Source organism: Pocillopora damicornis, chromosome 3, assembly GCF_964200805.1.
Source record: "Pocillopora damicornis chromosome 3, jaPocDami1.2, whole genome shotgun sequence".
In the NCBI taxonomy this organism is placed as follows: domain Eukaryota; kingdom Metazoa; phylum Cnidaria; class Anthozoa; order Scleractinia; family Pocilloporidae; genus Pocillopora; species Pocillopora damicornis.
The window spans coordinates 14,466,554-14,487,021 of NC_142672.1; the positions used below are offsets into that span (position 1 = coordinate 14,466,554).

General features: G+C 38.2%; 2 protein-coding genes and 1 non-coding gene across 6 annotated transcripts; 1 reads left to right on the plus strand and 2 right to left on the minus strand.

Moving 5' to 3' along the window:
- Positions 1 to 170: 170 nt before the first annotated feature.
- On the plus strand, positions 171 to 11,980 carry LOC113678033 (lysine--tRNA ligase). Its single transcript, XM_027194904.2, has 16 exons — positions 171 to 557; positions 640 to 703; positions 795 to 863; positions 3,600 to 3,762; positions 4,530 to 4,700; positions 4,937 to 5,040; positions 5,469 to 5,594; positions 6,178 to 6,297; positions 6,900 to 6,960; positions 7,340 to 7,441; positions 7,749 to 7,934; positions 8,086 to 8,171; positions 8,821 to 8,906; positions 9,351 to 9,477; positions 10,630 to 10,773; positions 11,310 to 11,980. Exons 1-16 carry the CDS (start codon positions 403 to 405, stop codon positions 11,403 to 11,405), a joined length of 1,860 nt encoding a protein of 619 aa, XP_027050705.2. The 5' UTR covers positions 171 to 402; the 3' UTR covers positions 11,406 to 11,980.
- On the minus strand, positions 11,173 to 18,972 carry LOC113678030 (deubiquitinase OTUD6B). 4 transcript variants are annotated; one of them, XR_016185020.1, is made up of 11 exons: positions 18,814 to 18,971; positions 18,656 to 18,706; positions 18,358 to 18,500; positions 17,416 to 17,523; positions 16,879 to 17,016; positions 16,458 to 16,477; positions 15,891 to 15,936; positions 15,162 to 15,270; positions 14,588 to 14,649; positions 13,126 to 13,406; positions 11,173 to 12,445 (listed from the first exon to the last, which is right to left on the minus strand). XR_016185020.1 is itself a non-coding variant. In XM_089200536.1 (11 exons), exons 1-11 carry the CDS (start codon positions 18,887 to 18,889, stop codon positions 12,370 to 12,372), a joined length of 936 nt encoding a protein of 311 aa, XP_089056662.1. In that variant the 5' UTR covers positions 18,890 to 18,954; the 3' UTR covers positions 11,173 to 12,369. The 4 variants fall into 4 exon arrangements, 2 of the variants coding, with proteins under 2 accessions (XP_089056662.1, XP_089056663.1); XM_089200536.1 differs by having other exon boundaries at positions 13,300 to 13,406; positions 18,814 to 18,954; XR_016185021.1 differs by lacking the exon at positions 18,656 to 18,706 and having other exon boundaries at positions 18,814 to 18,972.
- Positions 18,973 to 19,050: 78 nt separating this feature from the next.
- On the minus strand, positions 19,051 to 19,189 carry LOC113678050 (U4 spliceosomal RNA). The gene has a single exon (XR_003446841.1). It is a non-coding gene; the product is annotated as a U4 spliceosomal RNA (small nuclear RNA).
- Positions 19,190 to 20,468: the final 1,279 nt, after the last annotated feature.

A 20,468-nucleotide genomic window follows, 5' to 3' on the forward strand; every position in this document is an offset into this window, starting at 1 on the left:
TCTCTGTCCAGCACCCACAGCTCAAAACATCAAAAATGTATAGACGAATCAGTTGATAAATAGAAAAAGAAAGCAAAACTTAACGGAGCGCTCCCTACGGCACATGCTGAACCCTTGCGCAACCAAGTTCCCCACTCTCCCGTCCCTTTTGGAATATTCTAGAGGAGAGCTGGGTACGAATATTGGGAGAAATCGATTTCAAAGGAGGACAGAGGATCGTAATATGCGAGTACGTGTGGCACTGGTGGTTTTGCGAGGAAAGAGACCACTATTCGGCCTGAATTTCCATACTGAAGTTTAATTTCAAGCATTTAATGCGCAAGGAATCGATCAAGTGGCTATGGAGGTCAGCCGAATGAAAGAAAATTTATTTGTCTTGATCATTTTCGCGGAATCTTTAGCATGTTTTCGCGGGTAATTTTTGGACGGACTGCGCGTGCGCTTTGGAGGCTCAAGCCCTTATGGACCAACCAGAGTCCACTATTCAGAACACACGAGGGTTCAGTTAGGTGCTTTAGCATGGCGGATGCCGGTGGCGAGGGAAACATTAGCAAGAAGTACGTTATATTTCTCGTATAAATTTAAATCACTCGACCTCCAAACTTTTACTGAATGTTTAATAATTATCTCTGATAACAGCGAGCTAAAGAGAAGGCTCAAAGCAGAGAAGAAAGCTAAGGAGAAGGAGGCGAAACAAGCGGAGGTAAGGCTCCGACGATATTTTGGATTCAAGCGATTTAGTCACGGAGACACGTGGTTACATTCGACCCATTCCACCTTTCTTTGTTTTAAAGGCGCCTAGCTCTCAAGCAGCTGAGAACAAGAAGAAAGATGAATTAGACGAAGAATCATTGGATCCAAACGTAAGAGGAAGTTACTTTCGCTTTTTCATTCATAACCTAATTGTTTTTTTCCATTGATTGTGTAGGCCTACATTACTGTACATTTGATATATTTGCTTCTTCAATTCCTTTCTGAAAACTTAATTATTTTATTGATTTTAAGGTAGTCTATAAAAGATTTGTCATTTTTCGGATGCAATCCATTCTCAGAAAAAATCTCAACTTCCGTATAAATAAGTTGTTGCCTCATTATTTCATCACCCTTGACCGAGGTTAAAGTTTCACTTGAAGTTAAATATTACATCCATGCAGAGGGCCTTTAAATATCGGGAGTTACTACATCACGGGCGACGAGCGGGGATAGAAAAAACGACCCAAATACGAGTGGTCAGCGGTGAAACAACTTTCATACTACATATATAGACAGATCATTTGTAGTATCAGGAAACAATCGTGTTGTAAAGCCGAAGTGTAAACAGTTTACTTCGCTAAATAAAATGTTAAGCAATTCAAAAGTGTTGATTGTACATATATCTTTTACTGCTTTAATAAACAATGAAGGCATCGGTGGCATCCGAAAGGTACCAATAAGAATTAAATGTACGTTTTGTAGTTGCAGAAAACAATCGTGTTGTAAAGCCGAAATGTTACCAAGTTACACTTCGCTACTTAAAAAGTTAAGCAATTTTCCTCAAGCTTTAACTGAAACAATACTTTTAATGCTCTATTAACCAACGGAGGCATCGGGAAAGACATTGGTGACACCGGGAAAGGCATCAAGAAGAATGATATTAACGTTATGTAACTTGTTGTGTGACGAAAAAAACGTATCTTGACTTGTTCAAAGCATTAATCACAGTTGGCTTCCTTTTCACTTGAATTTTGTATCCACAGCCTAAGATGAGAAATTTAAAATTTCTATTAGCTGAAGTTCTTTTACTGCATATTATATCTATTCAATCGCCCCCAATTCACGTGGAAAAAAGGCAAGTAGGAAAACACTGAGCTTCGAGAAACAGCCATGTTAAGGCTAATGTATTTACCATTCCTTAAATATTTACAATCAAGACCACTCGTTTAGGAGACCTTTTCTCCAAAGATTCACACGTGCAAATAATTCTGTTTTCCGTTCGAAATGTTTTTCTTCCTATTCAATTGAACAACTGACTTAGCGTTTAAGCCGAGAAAAAAATCACAAAGTTTGAATTCTGGGATGTTGTCCACTGTTGGCTCCATCAAGTTACGATTCTGCACCATTGACGCTCGTGGAAATCTATCTTAATTGACTACCAAGGACTGTATTTCTTATCTTGCAAATTAAGGTCTGTACATGACATTAAGTTCATCATCTGGTTCGTTGTTATAGTCAGCTTTAAAATTTAAACTTTACTTGTGCTGACAAGAAGCCACCCTAAAGGCAGGTGAAATGTTGCGTAAGCGTCTCCGCGAAAGGCACATCCAGACAACTTGCATGGAAAAACTGGCCGCAGCTATCGTAAAAAGAAAATTAATCAGTCCATTTGAATAAGCTTAAATTCAACCTCTTGACTCAGGATAGGAAACCGGGATCTGTGCACTTTAAAACACTGAGAGATTATATACCTGTTTGAGAAAATCTGTTGTGGTTTTTCTCTTTTGAATGGCTTTCTGTAAGTACATAACACGTGGAGTTCAATGCCTGAAATTCAACTAACAGATCATCCATCTCTGCTGTTTCCCTCGAAATATCCAAAACAATAATTGCCTTCAACAGAAAAGCCATTGAGATGTTCTTTCAAAAAGTCGATCTCTAAATCTCTTAAGATTGTTGGCTTTTGGTCTTCATCCATGGAAAAATCTTCCATTAAAAGCAAACTACAGTGCGAAAACCAAGTTCCTGCCAAATTTGATTGACATTTTGACAACTGGAAATCATGATACTTTTTTTTTCGTCACGCACGTCACGCAGCTAGCTACAAACCATATATATAATTATTCTTGGTGCCTTTCCAAATGCCACTGACTCCCTCCCCGAAGCCTCCATTGTTTATTAAAGCAGTAAAAGATATGAGTTCAATCAACACTTTTGAAAAATTGCTTAAACTGTGAAGTAAACTGTTAACATTTCGGCTTTACAACACGATTGTCTCTGGAACAACAAATTATATGTCTCTATATGAAGTATAAAAGCTGTTTCACCGCTGACCGCTCATATTTGGGTCGTTTTTTCTATCCCCGCTCGTCGCCCGTGATGTAGTAACTCCCTTAAATATCGCCAAGTGAAATAATCCTCACACCTCTTAACTTTTGCTTTCTCTCGATTCTCGCGCAAGAGAGACGCAGCCTGGCTTGAGTGGAGCTTGACCTTCAAGAACATAAAAGGGTCCCAGTTGCTTTACCATAACGGGCTTCCAATGGTGTTTTAGGCGGCTTTGCCCGGAAAGTAGCCGTGAGGCAAATCCCATACACGAGAGCTTGCTCACAGGCCATGAGGTTTTACTGGCAGCGGTAGACCTGCTTTTTTCGAAAATCCCAGCATATGCTCCTTAAATTTTTCCTAAAATTTTTACTTTTTTTCATTGCAATTTTATACTTAATTTTTTAGGTGTTAAATTTGTAGAGTATGTCAGTGACAAGTCAAGTCTTTTTTATAATGTAAATAACAATCGTGGCTGCTGTCAATGAGTGATAATATTTGATTTATAGAATACTTCTTGCAAAATGTTGTTTCTTTTTTGAGAAAGTGTTTTGCTAATCTTTGCTTCGTTTGTCTTGTAGCAATACTTTAAAATCCGAAGCCAAGCTATACAAGCTCTGAAGGCTAGTAATGATTCTCCATACCCTCACAAGTTTCATGTCTCCATCTCATTAACGGAGTTCATTGAAAAGTACAAAGATGTCGCTGATGGGACATGGTCAGATGATGTGGTTTCTCTTAGTGGTGAGTTGAAAAAAATGATACTAATTGATAAATACTTGAAACAATCTTTTAAGATATTATTTCCTGGACATCATAGGTATTTGTGGAATTCCTTGTTAACATCACTGGTTTAACATCTTTTTCAAAAAGACTTCCTACCCCCCCCCCCCCCCCCCCCCCCCCCCCGCCCCCTGATATAAAAAGAAAATGCTACCAAGTCTGTATCACAAACAAGTCACAGACTCCCACTCATTCCTCCTTTTTCCATCCTCCCTTTTAATCTACAGTTCAGGTGTTTGGAGTGATTTTTTTGCTTAATTGAGTCCCTGTCCCTTTTGATTTAACCTTTCTTTGGGAGTCATGGGTCTAGAGGTTGTCTTGCTCAACTCAGGATCCAAGATCTGAGTCAAATTTGGCCAAGGTCATTGTGATGCTTTCCTGAAAAGACATTCATGCTCACAGTGCCTGTCAGGGATACTTATTGGATTGATATTGGGTAACCTGTAATGAACTCCCTCATCTAAAGGGACTTTTCACAATTCCCTTTGTTGCTTCTTCTTCTTCTTCAAAAACAAAGAACAGCCTTGGCAGCTGTGAAAGCTAGTCTTTACACAGGCTTCGCCCTTTTATTTTTCTTTATTGCTTACAATTGCTAACCATTACGTATAATTTACCTAAAGCTACTTAGATCTCCCTATTAGAATACATCAGTAATCCTTCAGCTGCAGCTTGCTTTTAAAAAATTGAAAGGTTCTTGATGGCTTCACCTTATCTTTTTTTCTCAACAGGTAGAATCCATGCAAAGCGTCTGTCTGGTGCTAAGCTAATATTTTATGATTTGAGAGGAGAAGGAGTGAAGATTCAGGTGATGGCAGATGCTAGAGCTGCTGAACAAGATTTTGTCGAGGTCCACAATAAGATTAGACGTGGTGATATAATTGGAATCCGTGGAAAACCAGGTATCTTAATTAGTTCAGTTTAAATTTCTTTGTTTTGTATTGTTTTTTTTATATACCTTAGCTTTGATAAATTGCTTGATAAGGAATTTATAAACATTCTTTTTCAATAATTTCTATTGACTAAGAGTAGTTCTAGTTTGTATCAGGATTTTTAATTGTCATTTGATTGCTTGATGTTAAATTATGGCACCTGAATATACAAAAAACTGACCCCTAAGATATTCATTTTCCATTAGGCAAAACAAAGAAGGGTGAATTGAGCATCCTGCCATCAGAGGTTCAATTGCTATCACCTTGTCTGCATATGCTCCCTCATCTTCACTTTGGATTGAAGGATAAGGTATCCACTCTAACATTTCACATTGCAGAATTAAAGCTTTTCTTATTGTAGTCTATATTAGAGTTTGAATGCCTTTAGCTTTGGTGTGCTTCAGAGATTTCCTGTGCCTATAAATCCACTATTGTGAAACTGGAGTACATTGTGCTTACGTGCAATCAAACCTACTTTCGACCAGAAGAATGATGTAAATTTGATTAACCCCTAACAGTTGTTTTGGCTTAGCTGACTCAATGTTTAGGGTGAAGATTGCCCATTGTTTTCATGTCACTTTTGGGCATACATTACACTGTTATGGGGGAGAGAGAGAGGACACAAGAGTTCTGTGGGCAGATTATTAGTTAGGTGGCAAAATTGCAATTGTTGTCATAGTTTTCTGATATGATTAGAGTGTTACCAAATGAACAATTCTGTTTTTTTTTTTTTTGTAGGAAACAAGATATAGACAGCGTTATCTGGATCTCATTCTCAATGACAAAGTGCGGCAAAAATTTATTGTCAGAGCAAAGATCATCAATTACATTCGGAAGTTTCTTGACAATTTGGGCTTTCTTGAAGTAAGTGGATTTCAATGGTACTGTGCCTTAAAATGCCCAGATGAGAGATACACTCATAAGATATAAGGTCTGCAGACCATTTTTACCTGGGAAACCTTGACATTTCTGGAAAACTTTTGAAGAGTCACTTAGTATATAGCATTACTGAATTACTTTAGATGTTTGAAATATGAATTAAATGAAATTAAATTAGGACCTGAAAAAAAATTTCCGTACAGGTCTGAAATTTTTTTCAGGTCCTACTTACAACTACTAGTTTCAGTAGTGTTCTTAGCTGCAAGGATCTTCTAATTTCATCTTTCCACCGCATTGCAAATATGTGAATTTTCATATATCTAAATCTTCAACTTAATATCTATTTGCCTATCACAATCAAAAGTCTGCAATTGCAATTGGATCTCAAGACCACAAAAGTATGACTGTTCCTGCATGCTCAATTGGCTTTTGCAGCCACACATTTTAAAATGGTTTTGAATATTCCTGATGTTCATGATTTTTTGAGTTTAACAATAATTTGTTACAGTCTTATGATAAAAGAATGTGAATGAAGCAATTATTATAAGCAATCAGTTCTTGCCACTAGGTAGAAACACCACTGATGAACATGATTCCAGGAGGAGCTGCAGCCAAACCTTTCATCACACACCACAATGACCTGAATATGGATCTCTACATGAGAGTTGCTCCTGAACTGTATCACAAAGTAAGCAAGATAGTGTCACTAATTTTCAGCACTGCCTGGTACTGAACTCATGACGATTGTGGATTAAGACATCCTAAGGGTGTTGTCCTGCTCATGAGCCAAGTAAACTGCATCAGCTTATTTGGGCAGGAGATACATGTAACTAATGGTACTGATATCCCCTGTCACTGAGGCTACCCTGGACGTTCACTTTTATGTATTCATACACTTAGGTATAGAGAGGCACTGTGAGAATAAAGTATAGTGCCATGAGTGTTCATGTAAAAATGTTCTTGCTTGTGCCACAAATGTGGTCAATTGAATGTGTTTAAGAATTGTTCAGAAATTTTTTTTGGAAACTTGGCACAAGTGTTTTGTACAATGTTGTTATTTGCTATAATTGATCACTGTATCCATGGTAAGGAGTTAAACTGCACGTGTTTGTGTCATGAGGTGTTAAATAGACTGTTTGGAACTGCTAAGGGACCACTTTGAATGACATATGAATGACTTGGATGTTTTGGATCTTTTTGTTTATTGGACTATTTTTTAAGAGAAGACCTAAAGGACAGGTGTGGTTTCTGCAAGAAAAACTAACTTATTTTATTTTATCTTCTCTTTAGATGCTTGTTGTTGGAGGAATTGATAGAGTGTATGAAATTGGAAGGCAGTTTAGGAATGAAGGTACCTAATGAGACAAATTATTTACACATCTATATCAAACATGTTGTGCTTCAACACTTATTAAAATCAAAGTGGAAATAATATGTTAGACTTGGGTGTTTCCTTTCTCAAGAATGTTATACTGTAAAGCAAAGTGGGTCTAGGGTAAGCTTAATAACTGAGTTTTGAGACAGGGCTGTGTCTGCATATTAGGTCTTCTAGCTCAGAGCTAAGAAAGTGGTCATGTGGTGACCTCGGAGTCAGAATAAGGTAACCAGGAAAAGAATACTACCGATAGTTGTTAGGGATGAGAATGGAGTGCTTTGTTCTCTCATGTAAACACACCTATTGACCAATGAGAGCATGTTTAATGGTTATTTCATGTCTTTGTTTCCTGCAGGTATTGATATGACTCATAACCCAGAGTTCACCACTTGCGAGTTCTACATGGCCTATGCAGATTACAATGATCTTATGGAGCTTACAGAAGTTTTGTTGTCTGGTAAGTCGCAATGCTGACCTATTCTCTTACTTTCCTTACGTTAACTTCTTAAAAGTATGCAAGTAAGTAATTCTGTAGAACAAAATATCAAGTATTAGTCATCTACACTGAAAATATTTTGGCTTATCGAAAAGAATATAACTACACAAGATGGTATTTCCGAACTAGTTCATGTAATGTTGCTCAGTTTCTAAAGATTATTATGGAGCATATTGCACAGAAAAAGGTTGTTAACTCAAAGAAAAAAACAGTTTGAAAATGCCCTCATAGATTGATGACCAAGCATATATTTTATTATGTTTTTCAGGAATGGTCAAGTCACTAACAGGGGGTTATGTGGTTACATATCATCCAAATGCAACTGATCCTGAAAACCTTGGTGAACCTCTGACAGTAGACTTTACTCCACCCTTTAAAAGGGTTCACATGGTACCTGATCTTGAAAAGGCATTGAATGTCAAGCTGCCTCCCCCATCTGAGTTTGGCACATCAGGTAACACTTCAAGACTTTTGACTTCATCTAAATAACAATCCTCTCTTTCTGTGAATGCCAGTTACACCCCAAGAAAGTTATATAATTTTACACTCTGCTGTATGTTAAACCATGTAATTTACATTTATGATATATTACTGATTACTTTCAGAGACAAGGCAGATTTTAGATGATTTGTGCATCAAACACAATGTGGATTGCAGTTCTCCGAGAACCATTACAAGACTGTTAGACAAAGTTAGCCTCAATTCATCTCTTTGTGATAAATTTTATAATTGTGTTTTAACCGTATATCAAATGTGTTTCAGTTAGTGGGCTGGAGAATTTTTGAATAGGGAAATTTTTGCTTGTAAGTGTGGAAATTTTTTTGTTAAAGCAGCAGGGAGGCAAAGAAAGATTATGATTTCCAAATGTTAATGTGAATACTGGTTGAGTTTTCAAGGGGAAATGCATGATACATGAACAGATATTATAAATGGAATAAGCTGAGCTGCTGTAAGAGATATTCAGAGTATAATGTTGCTGCTTCGTGTAAAGTTATGTTATGGTAGTACACCTTGCTGGGCAAGTGACATAGCTACTCAGCTGTGACTGTCAACATAATCATGCGAGGTTAGATTGAATTCCAAGTTCATCACAGCTCTTCCGTTATGATGGAATTAAGCTGTTTCATGCCTTGGAGACAAAACATTCAGTCATGCACTTGTGAGAAACTAAGGACTCTTGTGACAAGCGTTTTTTACAAGATGTTTTGGTCACAAAGAGCTTAGCACAGTGCAACAAATCAATATTCAGACAATTAGCTTGTTGTTGGATAAGGATGCTATTGGAACTCTGCAGCCTTAGAACCATTACAAATGACTTACTTCCTTTATTCATTTGACAGCTTGTTGGTGAATTTCTGGAAGAGACCTGTGTCAATCCAACTTTCATCATTGATCATCCTCAAATAATGAGCCCACTTTCAAAGTGGTAAGTAACATGCATAAATCAGAACAATTTTGATATTTGGATTTCTATAAACACTCAGTGAGTAGATCAATAGACTGTCCTCTCCTAGTTACATGATGTCTTGAGAACCAGGGTAGTGTTGGTGGGTTTGGGCCACTTGGCTTGTGTATAAGACCTCTCTTAAACCTCACCAGGCACGTTTGCTGTAGTTCAGTTACTGCAGACTATTTCACGTGAGGTGATAGGATCATCCTTGTTGCATTCATTTGTTGCCACCTGAAAGCACTGAGTAAGTGATGGCTTGGGTGCTCATGGGAACATATTTTTACAACTAGAAGAAAACTAAAAACATTACTAAACAGGACACATTATTGGTGACCCAACCTCAAAGCTTTTCTTCTCCCCTGCTGTCCAGCAACATAACAAATTTTTAATAATTTTATTATTTCCTTGTTTTCTGGTCAGGCATAGATCTGTCCCTGGCCTTTCTGAGAGATTTGAGCTCTTTGTTTGCCGTAAAGAGGTGTGCAATGCGTACACAGAATTGAATGATCCTGTTGTACAGAGGGAGATGTTTCAGCTTCAAGCCAAGGTAAACAGAAATTCTTTTTTTCAGCAGAGCGCTTCTGATGGAGTGTTGTAAAACCAAAACCAAAGTAATCACAATGGCCAATCAAAAGAAAGGAACATACCTTTAACCCTTTAACTCCCTTGAGTGAGCAAGACAGAATTTCTCCCTACATTATCCATACAATTTTGAGCAGACTAGTGATGAGAATAAAGAGAAATATCAATTAGGGGATCACAAGTTGATCCAACACCAAATTCTCCAAACTAACATCACAAGAACTGTATGGGAGACAGTAAGGAGAATTACTAATGAGATCTTGGAAGTTAAGGGGTTAAGAGCCAATGAGAACTTGAAGTAAAACCAACCACACTGCCTGGATCAATCACAGAGGGAAGTAAGCAAAACCAAAGGAATCATGTATTGACTTCCAACACTCGATTGAAAATTGCTCTATCTAGGGAAGGTTGAGAAAGTCAAATCACTAATTTTTCAAACTATTTTACCATTGCCATATTTTTTGATTGTGTAATTATGTATAACTCCAACCTTACTTGGGCATGTATCATAGCCTAATGGCAATGATTGTCGACTAAATCATGTGAGGTCAAAGTAATTTCCAAGTTCATCACAGCATGTTCTTTGTAATGGACATAAACTGTTTCATGCCTTGGAGACATATAGGAAATTTTCCCGTTGTGCCTTGAATGTCTGAGACTTATCTTCTAGTTGGGAGGTGAACTCAACACACAAGTGCAGAAGATGGGCATCTTTAATGGTGACGTTTTAAAAACTGGGTTGTCAAATAAAGTAATCACAACTTCTTTCCAAATACAAGAAAATAACACAAGGAGCCGATGATTTCTCTGTACATTTTAAAAAACTACCTTAAAGGATCCTCATCAGCATGCCTCTTTTTTTTTTTGTTTACATATGGGCAACTGGGGGAAAATTGTTCATATTACACTTAATGTCTGACAGGAGTTGTGCTGGCCTGTCAGCACATTTTGCTAGGCTTAAAGAAAGGAAAAAGTGAGAATATTACACTTTCCTGAGAAAAAATGCTGTTGGGAATTTGATTGGACTTAATATTGATCCTTTCACTATACAACACTTTTAAAAAGTCTAGCTGAGTTGTGTCCACCTTAGTTGCTTAAATTAATTTTGTTCCTGTAGGATAAAGACGCTGGTGATGATGAGGCAATGTTCGTGGATGAAAACTTTTGCACAGCTCTTGAGTATGGCCTGCCACCCACAGCTGGTTGGGGTATGGGAATAGACAGACTCACAATGTTCCTTACGGATTCAAATAACATCAAGGTTTGTTTTATTTTGCCTTTTCTTTTTCCATCTTTAATTTTGATACCCTACTTCTGGTGTCATCTCACTCTGGAACTAAAAGTAAAGAGACCTATACAGCTCTTTAAACAAGGTCGGGGGGGGGGGGAAGAGTCTAAGAGTGCACGTTACCCTCCTTCCCAGCCCAGTAAAAAATTGAAAACCGTAGGAAAACAGCTCAAAGTTTTCTTTAATTTTGCAAAAATGCTTTTCAAGACTCTCCCCCTCCCATAAAAAAAAATTGCCCTTGGGATGCTCCTTTCCAAAGACATGCTCTTGGGGCCCTCCCCTCCATAAACAAATGCTGTTGGGGCCCCTACTCCCCTGCTTGGCGCACCTCGATTGAGAATTCTTGCCTCTCCTTGAAACACTGGCTACACATTTTCTTTTTATTATCATTATTTTTTATTATTTAACTTTTTTTTTAGCATCTTTCAAACCTGCTATACTACAGAATGAGCAACATCAGTTAAAGTAACGTGTTTATTTTAATTGCACTGTTGTTCTGTTTGTTGTAGGAGGTACTATTTTTCCCAGCTATGAAACCAGATGAGAGCGGAACGGCCGATCAGGATAAACCAGGAGCCAATCCCGGAGAAAACGAGAAAAATTGATATTAAAACTTTTTTCCCATGCCAGAGCATAAACAGTTTTATATCAAAAAAGAAATCCATGTAATGGACACTTCCAATTACAATTTTTAGACAACACGAATGTATGGCGATCAAAAGAGTAGATTGAAATCAAACAGCCTCTGATGAACTCCAAAGCTCTCTCCTACGGGGACAGAGTTGAAGGATAATCATTTTAACTTTTTGTAGTGTGCTACATCAGCAAACAGCTAGGAATTCTCTAAATTTTGTTTTTGCACGTCAAATTCTCGTTAAGGCTGATCAGTGTTGTTATTGTTGTTTCCAATATGAAGTCGAAAGTATATCAAAAGATACTTGAAGTTCCTCTATGGAAATGAGGATAAGAGTGACCTTTGATATGAAATTAATTTTTATTCCCATGTAGATGACCTAATTTTCATAATGTTTAAGTTTTGCTCTTGGCCTCATTTTGTTCAGACCTTTAAAGTGACCTATAAATTGGAGCCAGTCCGTTTGCCAATCTTGAAGCTTTATCTAATTTTTCACGAAATTACTAAAATCAAACTATAATGTCAATAAAGAGGAAATATGAAGAAGGCAGTGGTTCCAAGTTGATTTCACATTACAGTTAAGCCCCCCTACAAGATCTGATAACTCTCTTTCGCTTCCACAAGACTCTTTAATCATTGATCCGATCAGATGAAAGCTTCATCAACGTGGAAAAGAAGCAGGTAAACTTTGTCAAATACTCACCTTTAATTAAAGGTGCTGTCGTTAACTAAAACTTATCCACTCGATTCAACTGGTCAAATAAGTTTAGGTGACGGGATGGCTCTCGGTTACCGGAAGGCATATTCGACAAACAAATGTCACGACGTCTAATCTTTTATTTAAATGACCACTATGGGTGTTCTGGTACACATTGATAGTCTTTTGATTGTAATAAATCGTTTTCAGGGCGTTCAATGAATCATTACTCTAAGTGCTAGCTGTCAAAACATTCTTCTGTGGGAATGACTGAGTTGTAATGCTCTCCCAGACCGTATTCATGGTGATGATATCTAGAAAACAACAAGCAAATCGAGACAAGAATTATGAATGAACACCAACAACAATTAAATCTATAAAGAAGCTGTAGCGCAACTAACGAAAGGCAGAATTTACTGATGCTAGCACACTAGACTCGTGATCTACGAATCCTGGGGCCGACTTCCAACCCCCTCCCTAGAGGGTCTTAAGGGGATGTTAACTTTTACGGCGAATGGCTAAAACTTTGGCCAATTTTCGGCTAACGGCAGCCGGGAACCCATCACTAGGCTCCTGCTAACGTTTACCATCTTTCTATTGTTGTCACCATACATTGTATTCACGGTTAACTTTTCTTGCGACTAACGGGTAAAATTTGTCAAATTTTTACGCCCGATGGCTAATTTTTGGCCATCTTACGCCAACGGTTAATTCTATTGAGACCCACTCCCAAGGTCTATTTTGTTTCCATTCCCTTAACCCTTCCACCCGAAAGAATGACAAGCATATAAATTCTCCTTACAATATCACCCCTTAATCACACATTAAGGTCATGAGAATAAAGAAACTGATCACCAACTAAAGAAGCTTTTGATTGTTAAACAAATTCTCTTTGCCAGCACCCAGAAAATGTATAGGGAACAGAAAGGACAATGTGCATACTGATGTTAAGGTGTAGAGGGTTAAACGAGAGATCGATTCAGAGACTGCTTACTCGTCCTTGGTCGTCCTGACTTTTGAAACCACGGCTGCGGGGTTGCGATAGACTAGCATTAAGACGAGGGATCTGATTATGGAAAGGATAACCTTTCTCATTCCATCCCGTAACGAGGCCCTTTCCCTCGCGCATCTCTGGTGCGCTTTTTTCGTTGGTATTTCTTCCACTTACGATAACAATAATGGCCGGTCATCATAGTCCTCTCCTATTCTTAGAACTGGGGCGTTAGCTTGATAAACTTCTATAGGAAGCTTTAGAGCTTGAGACAAAGCCTGGATCTGTTGGGAAGACAATTGTGTTAAAATGTCAGAATACGGCAGGGGACAATAAAAACACGGGGACGAGGTATATGACACGAAAAGAACCCAGGCTCCTGTGAAACCTCATAAGTATCGAAACCAATGGGACATTTCAAATTGTCCTTTTTTTGCCCCGTAATAAATTAGAACAAATATAATAAAATAGATACTATGGTCGTTTTGGCGGAGGCGCACCGTAATCGTGAAAGCCGTTGGAGACAACATACGACTCTCAGGTTGGTCTGGACTTATAAAAGGACTATAAAAGGGCGGCACTGAAGATAAAAACTTCTGATGTGACAATCATTGTTTTTCAATGCCGCCCTTTAACAGAAGAGTAGAATCTCAATAACTCGAAACCTCGCTAACTCGAACCCTCGCTAACTCGAACCCTCGCTAACTCGAACCCTCGCTAACTCGAACCCTCGCTAACTCGAACCCTCGCTAACTCGAACCCGCGCTAACTCAAACCAAATTCGATTTCCCCTAGATTTCCGCCAAATATATGCTGCAATTTTACCCTCGGTGACTCAACCCTCGATAACCCGAACCTTCCGCTGACTCGAAGCAATTTTCGTTTCCTCTCATGTCATTCTCTATACTGTTTATTTTTCACCGCGATAACTCGAACCACGTCCGACAATACTTGACAAATCAAAACAAATAGTGCACTGCAGTCCAAAACATTACATTATGTTGTGATTTCTGCAGTAACTTCAGTGTTCTATTTTTCCTCGAATTCTCTACAATTAAATTCAAATAAAATGTATACTGTAAGTTTAGTTAAAACGACCACGGCGAATGAAACTGTAAAAACCTAAAAAAATCCCTTTCGTCATTGACTTTATAAGCCATGACTCTTCAGATGACTGTCGATGGACACTCGAGTCTTCGAAGAACCTTATTCTTAGCTTCTCTTTCATTTTCTCCTTCCTCTTTCGCCCTCACACGGGGGTTAAAGGAAGAAAAAAAAAGGGCAAAAAGCTTTTCCTACAAGCTGACTTTTACGGGCACTGAGCTAGGCCCTTCACCACGAACCAAAAGTCACATAAAAATAACTTCGAAAAAAACAACAACAAAAACGAAAAAGAAAACACCACGCATCTCACTGAGGTTAGACAATAAATCTGAGTAATGTAAATGCGAAACAAAGAATTTACCTCAAGGTGCCCTCCCCATGAAGCAGTTGCAGCGATTTCTTCGCAATACTGAACGAATTGATCTGCAAATACAGAATAAATAAAAAAATCACCGTTGAGCTAACTACTCTCTCTCTCCAAATAGTTGGAAACCAGCTAGGCCTCGATAGCATTTCTTCAGCTTTAACTACAGGATCCTAGTCTGCTCTACTGACTTCAAGCTTAACTGAGTACAGCAGCCTGAATCGAACTTGGACACGCGGACATTTACGGCGAGAAACAGGCTCTCAACCCAAGGCACCGTGCTTTAATTGCCTTTTTCTTCTCGGGTAGTTGCTCTGTTCTAGACTTGCCTGAAGCCGTCTAGTCTAGCTTTCAGATCACCTAGAAGTTCATCCCTTTACTGAGCCGGAGGTAGCGTTTCTTCATCTCACATAAAAGGCTTTGCCCTCTTCAGCTGTGCTCTTTGATAAATGCGCTTCATAAGAATTAGATAGAAACATTGATAACATTGGGATCTAATATCGTCCAAAATCATAGCAAAAACTTGTCCCTATTCATCCAGCAAGTAAAGCGAAAACGTTACAATTTTTACCTGATGTGTACAGCTTCCCAGTTTTCGCATCGGTCAAAAATGGTAAAAAATCATCTTGATGGCTCAACATATAATCTGCTGCAAGTTTTCGTAATGTTTGCATACCAGTCTAAAACACAAAAATGATTGACCATCAATTGGCAATAACGTAAAATTCGCAGTGCGGTAACCTATTATATTGTATTTATTAATTATCACTTCCGTTGCGTTTCTTCTGAAAGCCAATTTTCCCGACCTGTAATTGTTACTGGCGGTTCCTTCATGGCCGGTCCTAAGAATTTGCTGTTCTACCATTACAAGAAAGTTTTCTCAAGAAATTTAAGTTACCAGCCTTCCAACCTATATTACACTCGTCAGGATGATTCATGTACTTTAGATCACCATTAGGAGTTCATAACTTTGTGATTCCAGGAATAAAATTAAACTTCTAAGACAAGTCCTTTAGAAATTTAGAGATGATTAGCGTGTTTCAAAAGTCGATGTGTAAACGGGAAAGAATAAAATCAGAATTTAACTGTGAGGGAATGTCAAGAATGTGTTAAGGATGCTGGTTACCAGGCATAAAAATAACATTCCTTTATTCCCCACAGGAGAGGTGTGGATGTTTTCTAAAGCAACACACATTTCATAAGCATTTATTTCACAATGTTGACAAAAAAGGCACAAGTTAGAAAAGAACACTAAATTTCATTTAACATTTTAGACTCTCTGGGGAATTCTTCTACATACCTGTTGATTTCTCCTAGACAGCTGATCAGCAATAGCATTGTACAAGCTGATGATGAAGAATTCAAGGTTAAATTTCTGCATGCTGTTAAATGTAATTTAGCAGATTTAACACCAAAGAGCATCAATGTTCTCTGTAGTCAGCAGTTTATTGCATATGCGCATACATCAGAATTCCATATGCTCTTTGTTTCAGGCATTCTTGTGTGTACTTTGAGTGTGTGCTTGCAGCGTTGTGAGGAGTGGCAGTTCTTCACGAGGCAGTTTTCCCCACCCATTCCCTCCCTCTTTCCACTGTTTCTTCAGTGTGATGGGTGCCTGTTTCCCTTTCCTGTGTGGGGGCTCATGGCTGGGTTGCCAGGATTTACCAGCCATGGGAGAAGTCTCCATCTAGGAGCTGGCTACCTATAGTGGAAGCTCCTGGATGTTTCAGGCACCCAACCTCCATTTAGCAGTGCAGTTGTTAAAAAACAGATAATATATCGATATCATCTACACTACACGATATTCACACAATCCTTTTTCATCATCTTTTGGCTAATTAGGAGCTTACAATAAAGTATGGCATACCAGTGTCCATCAGGAGTGATCTGAAAACAAAGCAAATCAAGCAAGTTAGTGGACAAAGTCAAACTTCTGACAGCAGTATCACATACAGTGTACTTCATGAGAGGTTTGCATATCATTGTACTGTGACCTTTAGTACTTCAGCTAATCATCACAAGGGGTTACTCTGCCCACCTAAAACACATTTATTGTGGTCATTCTCTCTACACCAAACAGCCTGACTTGAAAGGTTGCTGATATGCATAGGTGATTAGTCACACTATCAACCATACATGTGGCCATTTTTCATGGATACATTCTTCCTGAATTTGTCAATCTGTTCTCCAGCATTTAAATTAACTATTTTTGGGCAATTAACCAAACCTTGTATAACAATGACCCTAGCAAGAGACATGATTGGTGGCACCTTCTTAATAAAATATACCTCTTTTATGGACAATCCTCTGGTTGCCAAGATTTCTTTTAGTTTCTCAGCTTCCACATTACGTGCACTATGCACATTTTCCAATTCAGCTTCAGCAGTTCTTTGTTCTCTTTCCTTATCTTTAGCAGCTTTTTTGTCCTAATAATAATGAAAAAATTGATGAGCAGTATCATTTATGGTCATGCAAATATATGGATTGCACAGAAAAAATTAGCAGTATAACATATTTTGCCAGTCTCCCCTATGTGAAAACTTACATAAGTAATTCTCTTACAGGAACTAGAATGTTCAGCTGTTAGTTAACCCTTTAACTCCCAGAAGTGATTAACATGAAACGTCTCCCTATAATATCCATATTATTCATCAAACAGGTAATGAGAATATTCAATCTTATCGCATAGAAGGTGCTGTCTTGATCTAGCACCAAGTTCTTGAAACTAATTTACAATGAAATGTGTAGCAGCTAAAGGGGAGAATTGACAATCAGACCTTGGGAGTTAAAGGGTTAACATTAATAATAAAATAGTACATTTTTACCCGTCTTTTTTGTGCTTTTGAAACTCGAGAGTGTGTTTCCCCTTCACCCGAGGTTATCGAAATGGATTCCATCTCCTTTGTGACATCTAGTTCCTTATGATTCTCTTTCTACAAAATAGATAAATAAAATATAACCAGCCAAAAAGCATACTTCAACCATTATAAATGAATAGTTCACCTAAAAACCTCTGAACCCACAAGTTTGTAAATTTTCTTCTTTCTTGTTCTACCTTACCAAAAACAGAGATTTGCAAAATGGACCTATGTAGTCCAAAGAGACAACAAATTCTTACAAACAAGACCATTCTGAAAAGAATATTTTGCAAAGTGTGTCAAGGTTGGCAAAGGGTTTATATGTGGCATGAGATTACGGTAAAAATGAATATGTGACAAGTGAATCCAACTGAAACTCAAACAAGATCTGTGAATTTGTGAACCAGCACCAGGAGTGATTTGCCTCCTGAAATATACATGACCCATAAAATTTCTTTCATTTTGTGAAAACCTCAAGATTTCCCTGAAACCTCACACACAAGGAGAGACTTGAAGTTTTGCCTTACAGGTTTGTGATGCATGAAATGCTGTATAAAGTATACCTGACACATGACTTTTTAAAAAATTTGTGCATGAAATGGAATCAGGATAACCTTCCCCTCCCCCCCCCCCTTCCCCTTTATATTGGTGAACAGAAAATTTGTGCTACATCTTGGAGACTCTGGAACAACTTAAGAGAGTTGGGTTATTGAATCATTAGGTGAGTCTTATCTTAAATACTGATTTGCTTCACAAAACTGGATGTAGGAAGAATGTTCCATCTAATATTATTAGGTCCAAACATTCATGAAAAATATTTTTTAAGTAAAAAACAAGGCGTTGCAAGGAAGGGCAGTGACACAATGATTTAGGAATATGTTTTAAAAATACTTATTTGCAAGAACTAACACTTGAGTCACTCTGCAGTGAGTCCAGCTCATTCTTATGTCTCACGGATAAATCTTCCTCCAGCTTTGCAATCTCAAGAGCCATCTCTTTTTTCTTCTTTTTGTCACCTTTTGGAACAGAGTGTTTCAACGCCTGGATTTTGGCTGAAAAAACAAACAAACAAACAAGTACAACAAATAATTCAATGAAAAATCTTACATTATTTTAAGTTATCTTCGGTGGAGTAATACAGATCGAATGTTCTTTCAGCCTCATTCAACAGATATGAGATAAGGATAGCCTCACAATGCACAGTTACCTATGATCTGATGGGTCGTAACATTCCACAAATATGAGAGCAAAAGTCCGCCTGAACCGATTGTCATAAGCGTGGGAAATAGTAAAAAAATCTGAGTTCCCTTAAAGATTCATAACATGTCAGAAAAACAGTATTAAAAAAGGAAGACGATCTTATACCCTGAAGATCTTTCGCTTCCTTTCTGTGCCTTTGAAGAACGCGTTCTAACGATGAATCCTCGTCTTCTTCCGCCATGTTGTTGAAACGTATTACATGAAGCTCAGAGAGACCGCAGTTGAGCTAGCTACGGACTCGACTATGCCTCAGGTTTCACAGGTCAAACGTTTAACTGACGTTGGTTAGACGTTACTTGAACGAGGCTTGAGAGCTTGTTTGTTCTTAGTTTAATTATAAGGTCCACGTATGGACCGTCAAAAATTGCAAAGCCGGCTGTATTTCAAGCCGTCTTGCGGGGTATTGGGAAAAGTTTTCAATCAGCAATAACCGCGCCTCGGATAAACCTCACTGGCTACGGTAATGCCACTGCGCAAAGCTAACCATTAATCGGTGTCTCCGAATATATAATGTGAGGTAGACATTGAAAGGCTGTGGGACAACATAAAATGACACATCACCATGACACTTCCTAGACAGTGGTAGATCGATAACTCGAGAGCCTTTCAATAAACTGCATTAAAGCTAAAATATTATTGAAAATTTTTCCTATGTAGTTGAACTCGGCTGGAAAGAAGATAAACTCGTCTGAGAGAATAAGACACCTCATCTAATCGACCGAAGTTACAACAGCGCCTGCGCATTGCCAACTTCAGCTACCGGTGCTCATTGAATTCGCTGGTCAAATGTCTATCAGACAAATTTATCTTCGAAATGTGTAGCAGCTAGAGGGGAGAATTGACAATCAGATCTTGGGAGTTAAAGGGTTAAGAGAGAGCGAAATACTCGACTGAGTCTATCATTTGAAGGCAAACTATTTGCTTGGATACTTTCGTTGGCCCATTCTACCACAATCATGGAGTGAATCATTCTTGCGGGTATAGTAAAGAAAAGGAATGTGGAACGGCCGTAACGTGCTTTCAAGGGCTTATCCTGCCACAGTCGTGGATTGAATCATTCATGCAGGGAGGGCAGAGAAAGATACTGAGGAAAGGCCGTGACTGAAACCCTATTAATCTTGGTTGGCCTGTTGATAGTTTCCTTCTGAGCAAAGTCGGGAATCTTTGTTAAATTTTTTTGCTCATTTGCATGCACGAGCTCTTCATTTTCCTGTCAAGAAACAAAAATTTTGGAACTCGAGATTTAGGAGATATTTACCCTCTCTAAAATTTTTTAAGATACACATTGTTAAAAGTAAGAAATTTTAAAAAGAACGTCTTGTGTCAGTTTCACTCTGAAAGTTGGCCGTTTGCAATGGCGCCGGAATATTTCAGTAAGTTTTACTCCCAACAAGTGCAAGATTTCCCCAAAATGGTGAAACGTTCTTTCAATTTTGGAAATAGTTTCTCCCTTATATCGACTTCTTTTCTTTGGAAACATGTATCAGTAATGAAGAATAGTGTAAACAGTGAGGTCAGCAAGGATTCCCCCTCATCCACAGGCAGATCTTATCTAATTATATATAAATTAACTTAACGTCAATCAAAGAAATGATAATCGAAAATGTAATAAAAGCAGACGTTTGCAAAAATAAATCCGCCAACGCCGTGGGTTTTTCCCTTATCGATGATAATGTTGCCTTACATCATCTTAATAAAAGGCAGAAAAAATCTCACATTCTCTTGGAAACCAAATGACTGCTACACTGATTGATCTGTTG